Source organism: Neolamprologus multifasciatus, chromosome 7 (assembly GCF_963576455.1).
Source record: "Neolamprologus multifasciatus chromosome 7, fNeoMul1.2, whole genome shotgun sequence".
Lineage (NCBI taxonomy): Eukaryota > Metazoa > Chordata > Actinopteri > Cichliformes > Cichlidae > Neolamprologus > Neolamprologus multifasciatus.
The window spans coordinates 42,126,417-42,139,624 of record NC_140445.1 but is presented as its reverse complement, the minus strand read 5'-3'; the positions used below and the strand labels follow the sequence as shown (position 1 = coordinate 42,139,624).

General features: G+C 39.7%; 1 protein-coding gene across 4 annotated transcripts in view; it reads right to left on the bottom strand.

Annotated features, from left to right (window-relative positions):
* agbl1 (AGBL carboxypeptidase 1) overlaps positions 1-13,208 on the bottom strand; it is a 95,578-nt gene that overhangs the window by 42,094 nt on the left and 40,276 nt on the right. For all 4 annotated transcript variants that reach the window (XM_085166753.1, XM_085166750.1, XM_085166751.1 and 1 more), the window contains 3 exons: positions 7,837-8,045; positions 7,082-7,244; positions 5,457-5,515 (listed from right to left, as the gene is read on the bottom strand). In XM_085166753.1, the coding sequence (XP_085022879.1) occupies positions 5,457-5,515; positions 7,082-7,244; positions 7,837-8,045 (431 nt within the window). The remainder of the gene's footprint in view (positions 1-5,456; positions 5,516-7,081; positions 7,245-7,836; positions 8,046-13,208) is intronic.

The following is a 13,208-nucleotide window of genomic DNA, read 5'->3' as shown; positions in this document are numbered from 1 at the left end:
TCTGCGGAACGGACGGTACAGGTGGGGGGGACGAAACAGTGGGTACGGTTGGAGGAACTAACCGAGCTAAAGTTTCTTGAATGGCTATCAAGGTCTCATTAACCCGACCAGCCCATTGCTCGGATTCCTTAAACTGCTGAGACAAGCTTGACAAAGACTCCTCGTGTTTCTGGAGTAATTCGCCGGAATCGGGACCTGCGCGTTCTGCCGAATCCATAAGAGTGGTCGGAGTATTCTGTTAAGGGACTTTACCCGAATGGATTTAGTGGCAGAAACACACACGAGCACAAGATTGTAGTGATGCAGATTTATGTACACAGATGAGGGAATATTTACAAGGGAAGGGGCTATATACAGTGACAGATAAAAATGTGCACGGAGAGCAACGCTGACAGGATGAGACGGAGCCGGGGTATGCGGGCGAACCGATGACGCACCGGAATTACCTAAAAGCGAGGGACAAACAAAGTTACAGAGTACGTCGATCGCCGAGAGTTCAACTAAAAGTGGACGAGGAGAGTTGGAGAGCTTACTTGCAACACCGACATACAGATGTAACGGTGGTCACAGCCTGGTATGAAGTAATTCTCCGTCACGGATCCACAGAAGCCCACACACAGAAAACTAGGCAGGCGAACAGGCAGCGGGACAGACTAAAACAAAGGAGAAGCAGGCAAATGATGGATCCTAAAACATGCAGCTCAATCGCGTGGAATCAACAGATTCAGCTTGCACCAACACGTTACCACTTATGAAAACGACAATACTCCGACACCAGACGTCCGAGATTCAGCTCCATAAAAGCGCTCCCTAATGACGTCCGATGCGCCGCAGGTGTGCCGGAATGCCATCAAGCCCCGCCTCGCCCACCTGTGCCAAGAAAGAAAACAAAACCCAAAAACAACAAAAAACCTACCCACCACCTCCTAACAGTTTCCATTGATCCTGGCATTTAAGTCACCTATACTCAGTGGCATAACAGACTACAAACAACACTGAAGAGTTCCAGGTTAAGTAGAATCTCACTCTCTGGCCTTTGCTGAGTCCTTGACTGCCGATGATATGAAGAGTGTAATGTTGCCAAGATTATGGAAGCAATGCAATGTTCTAGAAGAAAACAGATATATTGACATGTGATATGAATATGTTCAGCTCTTCTTGTGGAAGGATTTATGAACAGTTTAATCTGACATGATGAGCATATTGAATGTAGAGAGGCGTCTCTTTAGTCAAGGATCAGAACAAGTTGCTTGTGTGTTATAATGAAGTGATGAACCTCAATTTGAAATTTTAGGTGAAATCTTTATTAATGTGCACTGACAAAGTCAGGAGAGCGGTACAACAGTGAGTTGACAGCGAGTCTGGTTTGGTGCTGCATTTCAGCCAGTAGCGCTGGAGATCTTATCAAAATTGATGTAATTATGAACACAGAAAAATATGTTTAGATTTAGAAACAACAGTGCAATACCATCTGGAAAGTGCATGATTGGAAAACACTTCTTTTTTCTGCATGACAATGATCCCACAATGGAACAAAAGGCAGACAACATCCAGAGCTTTGGATGTCCTCCACAAAGCCTGGAGAACTATTCAAGAAGAGATTACAGAAAGCTACCTAAAAGACTTCAGAAGACATAAATTATTGACTCCAAGTTTAGTTTGTGTGTACAAACTCAGTTTTTGCCTTATATATTGAATTCCCATTTGCATTTTAACATGTTTCAATAAATTGTTGCTCCTATTTCTCATTGTCACAGCAAAATATAAAGAAATAATGTTGGCTCAACACTTTTGCACAATACTGTACACATTTTGTTAACCATGGTGCTTTGCTTACAAGCAGCCTACTGCAGTAGAGTCTGTGTATTTTGTTAATTTTTAAAATTGTTTTATCACTTACTTGAAAGGAACCAGTCCTGTAAACCAGGAACTAGAGGCCCAGCCTCAATGCACAGTAACCACTGGACAACGGACACTGACTCATTATTCACCAACCTTGGAGGGGAGATTCAGCAAGGAAAGGTTTAACTTGAGATGGCAGTCTGCCCTGTGGGCAGTGACGTTTTTACAGCAGATCCCAAGTTAGTACTGAGGTATAGTACTGTGAATCATCCAAAGTTTCTCTGAAACTGCCAAAGCAGCACAATACTTGTATTGTAGGAGCAGCTCTGTACTCGCTGGGTACTGTTAAAAGCTTATGTCCTGTTGCAACATGACATGAAAAAGGAAAATAAAATGCCTACTGTTTTATTTACATGCAGAAACAAAGAGTGAAGCAATAGAAGAGTTATTTTTCTCAGGTAAAGATGAACTCTAAGCTTCATAAAACATTCACCCAGTCATAAAAATGCTTTTTACCTTCCATTCACACTCCAATGGATGCTTCAAGTCAGTATCTCAAGGTATCGCAAGGATACGTTGCTATTCAGACTAGAGGAACTGGGGATCAAATGACCAACCTCTACAACCAGTTCATAGATGACACACTCTTCCTCCTGAACCAGCCAGATAAAGTATTTCAAGTGCATGCCTTTGTACTGTGGAAGGTAGCTGCAGTACCCAGAAGGTATGCACAGTAGTGATGGGATTTCCGGCTCTTTTTAGAGATCCGGCTCTTTCAGTTCGGCTCACTAAAAAGAGCCGGCTCTTTCGGCTCCAAACCGGCTCTTCAGGTTGTTTTGTTGCTTTAATTAATTTATTATTAACAATAATATAAAATTATGCACAAAAGGAATTACTAACGTAAAAAAAAGTGGTTTTATTTATATATGTTTATATATAAATATATGCGGTGGCCCCTAGAGACAAAACACGTACAAACTCCAAAACACATTTCTAGCATGAACTGAACTTCCAAAGCAGAGCTACTAGATCACTTAAATTACACAATTGAAAGCATGTGTGTATTGTTTGTGTATTTATACACAGGCACTAATACAGTGGGGCAAAAAAGTATTTAGTCAGCCACCGATTGTGCAAGTTCCCCCACTTAAAATGATGACAGAGGTCAGTAATTTGCACCAGAGGTACACTTCAACTGTGAGAGACAGAATGTGAAAAAAAAAATCCATGAATTCACATGGTAGGATTTGTAAAGAATTTATTCGTAAATCAGGGTGGAAAATAAGTATTTGGTCACCTCAAACAAGGAAAATCCCTGGCTCTCACAGACCTGTAACGTCTTCTGTAAGAAGCTTTTCTGTCCCCCACTCGTTACCTGTATGAATGGCACCTGTTTGACCTCATCATCTGTATAAAAGACACCTGTCCACAGCCTCAACCAGTCAGACTCCAAACTCCGCCATGGCCAAGACCAAAGAGCTTTCGAAGGACACCAGGAAAAGAATTGTAGACCTGCACCAGACTGGGAAGAGTGAATCTACAATAGGCAAGCAGCTTGGTGTGAAAAAATCAACTGTGGGAGCAATCATCAGAAAATGGAAGACATACAAGACCACTGATAATCTCCCTCGATCTGGGGCTCCACGCAAGATCTCATCCCGTGGGGTCAAAATGATCATGAGAACGGTGAGCAAAGATCCCAGAACCACACGGGGGGACCTGGTGAATGACCTGCAGAGAGCTGGGACCAAAGTAACAAAGGTCACCATCAGTAACACACTACAACGGCAGGGAATCAAATCCCGCAGTGCCAGACGTGTTCCGCTGCTGAAGCCAGTGCATGTCCAGGCCCGTCTGAAGTTTGCCAGAGAGCACATGGATGATACAGCAGAGGATTGGGAGAATGTCATGTGGTCAGATGAAACCAAAGTAGAACTTTTTGGTATAAACTCAACTCGTCGTGTTTGGAGGAAGAAGAATACTGAGTTGCATCCCAAGAACACCATACCTACTGTGAAGCATGGGGGTGGAAACATCATGCTATGGGGCTGTTTTTCTGCCAAGGGGACAGGACGACTGATCCGTGTTAAGGACAGAATGAATGGGGCCAAGTATCGTGAGATTTTGAGCCAAAACCTCCTTCCATCAGTGAGAACTTTGAAGATGAAACGAGGCTGGGTCTTCCAACATGACAATGATCCAAAACACACCGCCCGGGCAACAAAGGAGTGGCTCCTTAAGAAGCATTTGAAAGTCCTGGAGTGGCCTAGCCAGTCTCCAGACCTCAACCCCATAGAAAATCTGTGGCGGGAGTTGAAAGTCCGTGTTGCTCGGCGACAGCCCCAAAACATCACTGCTCTTGAGAAGATCTGCATGGAGGAACGGGCCAAAATACCAGCTACTGTGTGTGCAAACCTGGTAAAGACCTATAGTAAACGTTTGACCTCTGTTATTGCCAACAAAGGTTATGTTACAAAGTATTGAGTTGTATTTTTGTTATTGACCAAATACTTATTTTCCACCCTGATTTACGAATAAATTCTTTACAAATCCTACCATGTGAATTCATGGATTTTTTTTTCACATTCTGTCTCTCACAGTTGAAGTGTACCTCTGGTGCAAATTACTGACCTCTGTCATCATTTTAAGTGGGGGAACTTGCACAATCGGTGGCTGACTAAATACTTTTTTGCCCCACTGTATATATTCAAATAATTTTTAAAAAAGTTCATTTACCTGTTACTACCACACACCAAATCCGGTCGTTGGTACTTGCTGGCTTGTGTAGCCACTAGGTAACAAAAGCCCAACACTGCGCCCAGCATCCTGGAGCACTTCTGTTGTCTTTTGTACGTGTTTTGAGTTTTTACGTGCTTCTGAGTTTTTACGTGCTTCGGAGTTTGTACGTGTTTGTACGTAATTTGTATGTGTTTGTATGTGCTTTGTCTCTAGGGGCCACCGTAAATATACTTTTATTTATTCACTCCACATAAAATGTAATAAATAAATCATATAATACAAAAATCAACTATTCACGTTTCAAATTTTAACTATTTAAATTTTCAGCTTTTTCCTTTTACAAATTTAAAGTGAAACAACACAAAACACTGCAAACGACAACACAATTAAATATAAATTAAAATATGAAAACAAAAAGAAGATGCATATTCTCTGTCATATGGGCCCGCATGAATAAACTTTCTGAATCCTTTATCATCTGCAAACGAAAATAGTTGTGGATGATTACTATACCTTTCTAATGTGACGTTGTTGTCCCTGGCTCTCTCTCTCTCTCTCTCCCTCCGGCTCTGTTCCTGTGCTACTGAGTGTAACTACCGCCCCTCCCCCCTCTGCCCAGCATAAAGCACAAGGCTCGCGTGCGGAGTGAAGCGGAAAAAAGTGCGAGAGAGAGGGTGAGAGAAAGAAAAAAAAAAACACGTGACGGCTCGCGATTAGGAGCCGGCTCGCGTAGTTCATGTCAAAGAACCGGCTCTAAGAGCCATTTCGTTCGCGAACGACCCATCACTAATGCACAGGCCAAAAACCAGATTTCAAACCATAAACTTTCTTGCAGTGAGGTGACAATCCTAAGCACTCCATCTGCATAGACTCACATAGTCTCTGTTGTTGGCCTCATGGTTTTCTTCAGCATCGCTCTCATCACTGCTCTCATCTACAACAGATATATACACAACAGAAAACCGATAAGTTAGAGTGACTGTTGACTCCAAAGTAAAATTACAATCATAATGGACATTTAATTTATATAGCACATTTCATTATACTTAAATTAGGTTTATACTTAAACAAATGCAAAGGACAAAAACTATGTTGAAATGTATTGACACTTTTGTTGATGAATAAAAATTAGATTAAAATGTTCTGGAGAGACAAGATCCAATCAGAACACATCAAGTTGTGTAAAGAGGTGGAGTGAGCTTGGAAGCGATCCAGTCAGAAGTAACAATTTGATCTGCCACCAACGAACAGGATGGGAGATGCTCCCATGACACCTGTTTTTCATGAAAATGTAACAAAATATCAACGTTTGAGAGGATGAGAAAAGCACATATATGGGCACGTTTCATTTCATCTCAAGGAAAATCAGATGGTTTGTTACTTATACAATCTATATTTTAGTCAACTGAATCAACTTCAGATTTAGTCTATTATGATCTTATGATATTTAGTCAACTAAAACTAAAAGAATTTAGATGCCAAAATTATGACTAAAGCCAAAATACATTTTAGTCTAAAGACTATGACATAGATTAAATCAGAATTTACTGTCAAAATTTACATTGCTGTACTGAACTGGAAGATAATGAAGGGACTTCAGTACTGGGGTAATACATTTAAATTTCCAAGTATGTGGACAGAACTCTGGCTGCTGCATTCGTGCTGCTTACAGTCGTCCAACAAATGGAGCGTTACAGTAGTCTAACCAGCCTGATATGACTGCGTGGGCCAAATTCTCAGAGTCAATTTTCTAACTTGAGATATTTTTGAAGTATAAAAAATTACTCTAGAAACATTACTGAGCAGAGCTGCAGTCTTACACGCCTCTCTGCAGCTTCTGTCTGCCTGTCTCCAAAACCCCATCCCCCTACAGCCTGCATCCGCTCCCAGACAAAAAACAAACAAACAAACAAAAAGCTGTGTATGTTTGTTTGTTTGGGCCTATCTCTGTACTTGTAATGTATAGAGATCAGCTGAGATAAAATAATTGTTGCGGGTGATTTTAACATCCATGGAGATATTAAACATGACAGCCTCAACACAGCATTCCATCTATAATTGGAGTCAATTGGCTAAAGAACCCACCCACCACACATACTCTATATTTTCTTCTGAAACATGGCACTGAAACTGATCATGTAACAGAATTCCCCAAAAACCCTCTTATGTCTCATCATTTCCTAATAACATTTAATTTTATTAAATGTTGGCCTTGAGGTCAAGGTCACCGGGATTCAGTCTTATTCATTTTCAGTAGATACACCTATGGTATAAATATCAAAGTGCTACGTTGCCTCATTCTCAAGTTATTAAATCTACAAACGTGGGTGTCCACGCTGCCCACTCACACAGTGGGGTGACGAAAATACCCCATTAACCCTTAATGGAATAAAAATGGCCAGTCTCAGACTACATAAGATTAACTAAAGATTGAATTAGTCTGTTTGGGGCTCCTGAAGTCTAAGCAGTTTTTGGAGGTCTATGAATCCTGGGACTTTACCTGGTGTCTCACTAATACCCGGGAAAGCAGGTGCACCAGGCAGGAGAAAGCTATATGCAGACTGATCTGATGTGACTGGTAGAGGAATTCTAGGAAGACACTTCCTCATCAGCTGCACGGATGGCTCCACCAAACACTCCAGATTTTTGCTTAATAAACATGTCTGCACAGAAACAAACAAGAAAATTGAAACAACATGAAAACTCCAGAAAAATTTGAGCTAACAGATTAGTTTAATGTTAATGAATGAGCTATATTGTACCAACAGAATGCCGAAACCTACCCTCCCAAACTCACATTTGTCTTTCATTCATTTTGTCTTTTGTATATTACAGTTTATCATTTTTATGTGATGCACTTTTTGTTTGGATTTTTTGGTTGATATTGTCCTTTATTTCTATTAAAATGAAACTACTGTAAAATTTGAGCTTACTCAATGTACAATGTAGGTGTCCTGTGTTAGGATCAGATATTGAGCCAATAAAAGTGTTGTGTTTATTGCCAATAAAGTTGTATCTCCCGATGCTAAACATCATCAATATTCACTTTGGCACCATGGACACACCCTTCAACAAAAACTTAGAAATCTTTGCAATTTAGCATGATAAATGCATTTAGATTAGGTTGATCAAATACAGCCGAGTCGAGTCGATTTAAGTAGGTACTAATGGAAAAAGGGCTATACTGGCACACAGGCAGTTGGTTTCTACCTCATCAAGTCAGATTAACTTCACCTAGAAACAATTTGAACTCACCTGTGCAGTTTGATATAGGAGTCTGATACCTCCCTGGGATAGAAAAGCCTGCCTGCCTGCACTGCTGTCAGTGGCCTTAAGGAGGCAGCACAGGAGTGCATGACGGATTGCTATGGCAACATCTTGGTTATCTTTGCTGTGCCAGTCCTCATAAAGCCACAAGAAGCCAGAGATGTATCCTTTAGATACCGCAGAACAAACATTTGCCTCTGTGAAGGAGAAACAGACAAAAAAAAAAGGCAGGAAAGAACATAAGTACATTAACATCTTGGATCATTTTTTCTTAATATATACTATATTACTTCAGTAATAACTGACTGGAAGCAGTGCAGATGGTGAACCAGAAATGCATCTATGTATTCCAGATAAACCAGAAAAGTGGGAATGCCCTTTGAATAGTCTGAACTATTTCTAATCTCATTAGTGTGTAACTTTGTTCACTTTTAGCAATCAAAACAAACCAACAAACAAGAAAATCCACTTTTCACGTAGTGCTGTGTTTTTTGCAGTTCTTACATTGTTTAACAAGATGACTGCATTCCTCAGAATTAGACATGTAGCCCCAAATGATTCAATATTAAGTAAAATATTTCATCTTACAATTTTAACTATTTCAAATATATATATTAAATGCTGCTGGTGTGAATGCTTCTATACTCTGTTAAATGCTGAAGCACTGAAATACTGTAATCATTAGCCTAAATATTTTGCCTGAACAATTTAGACTGAGAGGAAAACTGTTTGGATTCCGACTGACATAACCTTCCTTTCACCCTGTGACAGCTGGAATAAGCTACAGCACCCCTGAAGTGGATAAGCGGATAAAATTGGGTGGAAGCATGGACATTTTTCTTTATGTAAAATAAATCACACAAAAAAAACTGCAAGCCATCAGGATCTCTGGCAGGGCAGTGACTGTCTAAAAGGTCACTGCACAAGTTAGTTACAGCGACTTACACAGATGCAAACAATGACACTTGCTGAACTGAAGTATTGGTTGATTTCAGTCTCCACACTGTGGGTCCCAACCTGAACCCCAAATCTGACTACTGAACCTGCTTGAAAATCAGAAAAATAAACTTACACAAACTTTAAGCCTTTTAAAAATATTTATCTGTCAGTGTCATCACAAACCGCACACTTGTATATTTTTGGGTCAGTCATCTAGTAAGTGCATCATTCCCCAGTTTACAAGAAAATCCAGAATATTTAAGATGCCATTCAGAATGTCACTCTGTCCTTCTCTGCATCTTTCTGATGTACACATATCACATCTTGACAAACCAAATCCACACACACAGCAGATAAATAAGCATTGCTCCAAATGATATAAAATGAATCCATAAATTTTGTAAATTCAAATGTGTAATAATGAGAAATGACACAGGGAAAAGGTATTGAACACATGATGAAACAAAGGTGCAAAAAGGCATGAAAAGCCATGACACCAGCTGAAATCTATCAGTAATTAGAAAGCAATCCTGCCACCTATTACCAAGGTGTCGCACAACAGGGAATTGTGAATTTTGTGGACAAGAGGAAAGGTTTAAACATGTTAGAATGTGGGAAATGTAGACAGGAAAGGCAAATACTCAAATCTGAATTACAGAAAAATAGAGTTCAATTAAGGATAAAAGAAATATTACAAAGGAATACAAGTAGAGGAATACTCTTAAGATCTTTAAAACCTTATTGATTGCATTGGTTACAGAACAATTTCTGAACTACTGAAGGGTCCAGGGAGCACTGTTGGGGCCAAAATCCAGAAGTGGAAAGATCATTTCAACATAAACCGGCCACAGCCAGGTGTTCACCACAGGATGTCAGACAGAGGAGTGAAAAGAATTTTCAGAAAACTTGTCCAAGAGCTACAGCAAGACCTGGAATAAGCAGGTACAATCGTTTCAGAGGAAAAAAAAAAAAGTAATGCACTCAACCACCATGACCTGTATATACACTCACCATGCAAGACTCCACAGCTGAAGAAAAAGGATGCTGCGAACAACCGAACAACATTTAGACAAGCCTGTGAAATACTGGGAGAATATAGTCTGGTCAGATGAGACCAAAATTGAACTGTTTGGATGCCATAAAATGCACCATGTTTGTAGCTCAAAGGTCAAAAGGCATTGCACATCACCCCAAAAACACCATACCAACAGTGAAGTTTGGAGGTGGGAAAATCATGGGGTCATTTTTCAACATACAGCACTGGTTTGCTTCGCACAATTGAATAAAGGATGAAAGGAAAAATGTAGGGAGACATTCTTGATTAGAAATATGCTGCCATCTTCCAGGATGATTAAAATGAAACGAGTGTGAACGTTCCAGCAAGATAATGATCCCAAACACACAGCCAAGGAAACTCTCCATTGGTCTCAGGGAAAGGGGAAAGAAAGCTGCTAGAATGGCCCAGCCAATCATCTGACCTGAATCCAGTTGAAAATCTATGCAAAGGATTAAAGCTAAGAATTGGAGTTCATAGAAGGAGCCCACAGAACTTTCAGGATTGGAAGACTTGTTGTTTTGTGTGGAAAAATGTGCCAAAATCACATATGAGAAATGCTTGCTACGAGTTTATCTACACAAGAGATGTCTTGAAATTTTTGCATGAAATATTAAATAGATTTTAAATACTTTTTGTGTGTCATTTCTTTTGTGTGCTTCATTGTGTTTACACTACAGTGGATTTGAAAAAAAGATCAACATGCGATTGAACTGCACACTTCCAGGTTTAATTCTGTGATTTTTAACAGATATTCCATTAACTGCAAAAATTAAATATCTGGAATCGTTTACTGTTGAACTTGGAATTGGCAGGCTGGAATTTTCAATGTGAGTCAAAGAGACAAGAAATTGAAATAGAGTGAATTGCCAACAGACTAAACAGCTCACCAACATCATAATCCCTGAAAGATAACCAAGGTGAAAGCAACCTTCAGCTGCTCCTTTGCTTCTTAGGCAAATGTGAGTTTTTGGCCTAAAATGGCCTGAAAAATAAAGTAGATCATTACAAATCTTTCATTGCTTAAGAGAACGCCTTTCACATCATGTTGGAAAATCAAGAACAGTTTTCAGGAGACAGGTATATCACTGAAAAAGTCTTCAATCAAAAAATGCCGTCATGAATATAAATGAAGGGCATTTACGACAAGGATTGAACCAGTGGTTACACTCGAGAACAAAAAGCCCACATTAGACTAAGATTAATTGTGTTCATTGATGATGTGAATGTTGATAAGGATAGCATGTATTCTGAAATGTACAGGGCTATGCTCAAAAAAAGAGAATATTCTCCAATTGCCAGTTTAGTCACCTGAACCCAACAGAGCATACGTTTCAGTTACTGAATATAAAACTGAAGACAGAGGCCCACGAGCAAAGCATCTCAAGAGAGATTTGGTTTCCATGGCTTCTAGACTTTAGGTGGCCATTGACTGTAAAACAATACATATATTTAATAACATTTAAGTTTGTCAAATTGCTTTTGTGTCACATTACTGTTGCTGCTAAACCACTTATAAAATATAACGTAATTAATGTCTAAATTGTGGACATTTACTTTTTTTTGTTTCCCTTTTTTTGTCCATTTATCGATCCCGCAGATCGATAAAGGCTACACTAGAAACTGAAAGCTGCAGAAACTAAAAACCTCACTAGGGCTGAGAAACACTGGGGAAGGAAAACAGATGCCTTGACAAAGGGACACTGACAAAATATATGATATGCATAGGAGGGTAATTAGGGAAGTGGAAACACGTGGGGAAAAAACACTCAGCTAATCTGAATCTAAAGAATGAGACAAGGGAAGCCAATCTGAGCATAATGCACATGAGACGACAGACTATCAAAATAAAACACAAAGTAACAGAACACAGGAACACAGACTTGATATGGTAATGTCTGTCCATAATACTACTGTTAACTAGTATTATAGAAATCATTATTGAAATTTACTTTTCATTAGGTTGAGCTGGTTCAGCTGACATTGACCCCGTATACAGGGCATTTGTCCGTAAAAAACTCACTGGGTTGTGTGTGAAGGTTCTCAGTCATCCAGGTCATCGTAGTCTAAGGAGCTTGGAAAGAAAAGCGTCAAGACTTCTTTAAGTTTTCTTGAAGACACTTCACCTCTCATCTGAGAAACCTCTTCAGTTCTAAGTGCAATTGGTGGAGAGTCCCAGATTTTAAGCGCTATGGAAGTGTCAACAAGAGGGTCATGGACTCCCTATTCACCCTCTACCTAATCGCACAAGCCAAGGTGTGAAAACAGGTGTGGGTCACAGTCAGGCAAGGTTTCAGGTGGACCCATTGTGAAACCTTGCCCAATCCTATTATGTAATTTACTGAGGTCAAATGGCCCAGGATGTGAGTGGATGTTAGTTCATGCAAAGATTTTGTAAAACCCTTTCAATTAAAGCTGAAAGTCTGCACTTCAATCATGTTGATTTACATCTACTGTGGTGGTTTACAAAGACAAAACTTCAAAACATGTTTTTCTGTCCCAAACATTATCAAGGGCACTGTATATATCACTCCACTGTTTCATTTCTCTGATTAGGCGAAGGGTCTTTGATTGTGTAGAGCCATTATCATCTTTAGAAAAGCAAGTGCACACTTACTTTATTGTGCAAAGCAGATCCTAAACTGGCAAGCAAAAGCTTAACTCTAGTTTTAGGAGAATAATACTTGTTTCCAGTCTGAATTTCAGCAATCAGTGGGACTCACCAGCTGCAAAGCCTCCTACGCTTTTATCAGCCCCTGATGCATTGTCTCAGGGAGGTATTTAGCAAAGATCACCCTTCAGTGCTGTTATGACAATGCCATAGACCTGCAATCTGTTACTATTCTTCTGTCTAGTTTTTATCTTGACTCATTAGATAGAGAAATAACTCAATGACCTGGTTACAGGTATTGTCTGTCTTGGTTTCTGTTTTTATTCACAGATAATAAAACCTTACCTTCTGCAAAGCTTTAAGAGGGCCACATAACATTACCATCAAGAACAAATATGGCTCTACTCTGCTTTCCCACCGAACACTGGCTGGCACCTGACTGTTACTTTATCAGTACGTGGAGTACTTCCACTAAAGCTACATCCACATCAAACTCTCCACCAGATTGTTCTGTCAGCAACAGTAGTCAAATGATTTTAGTCGTAGAAGTGGCAGTCTTTAGCTTCTAGTGACTTATCCTGGCTGAAGTTAAATAAATGAATAAGTTTAATAAGATGTTTTGCCAGAACATTGTTCTAAATTTTCATTCGGATTTAAAAATTAAGGGAATAATACTGTTGATAACTGGATCTAAAGCAGGAGGTGCCATGCACATCACTGAGAAGGAATTTGGGCCCACTCTTCTTAATTCAGCCA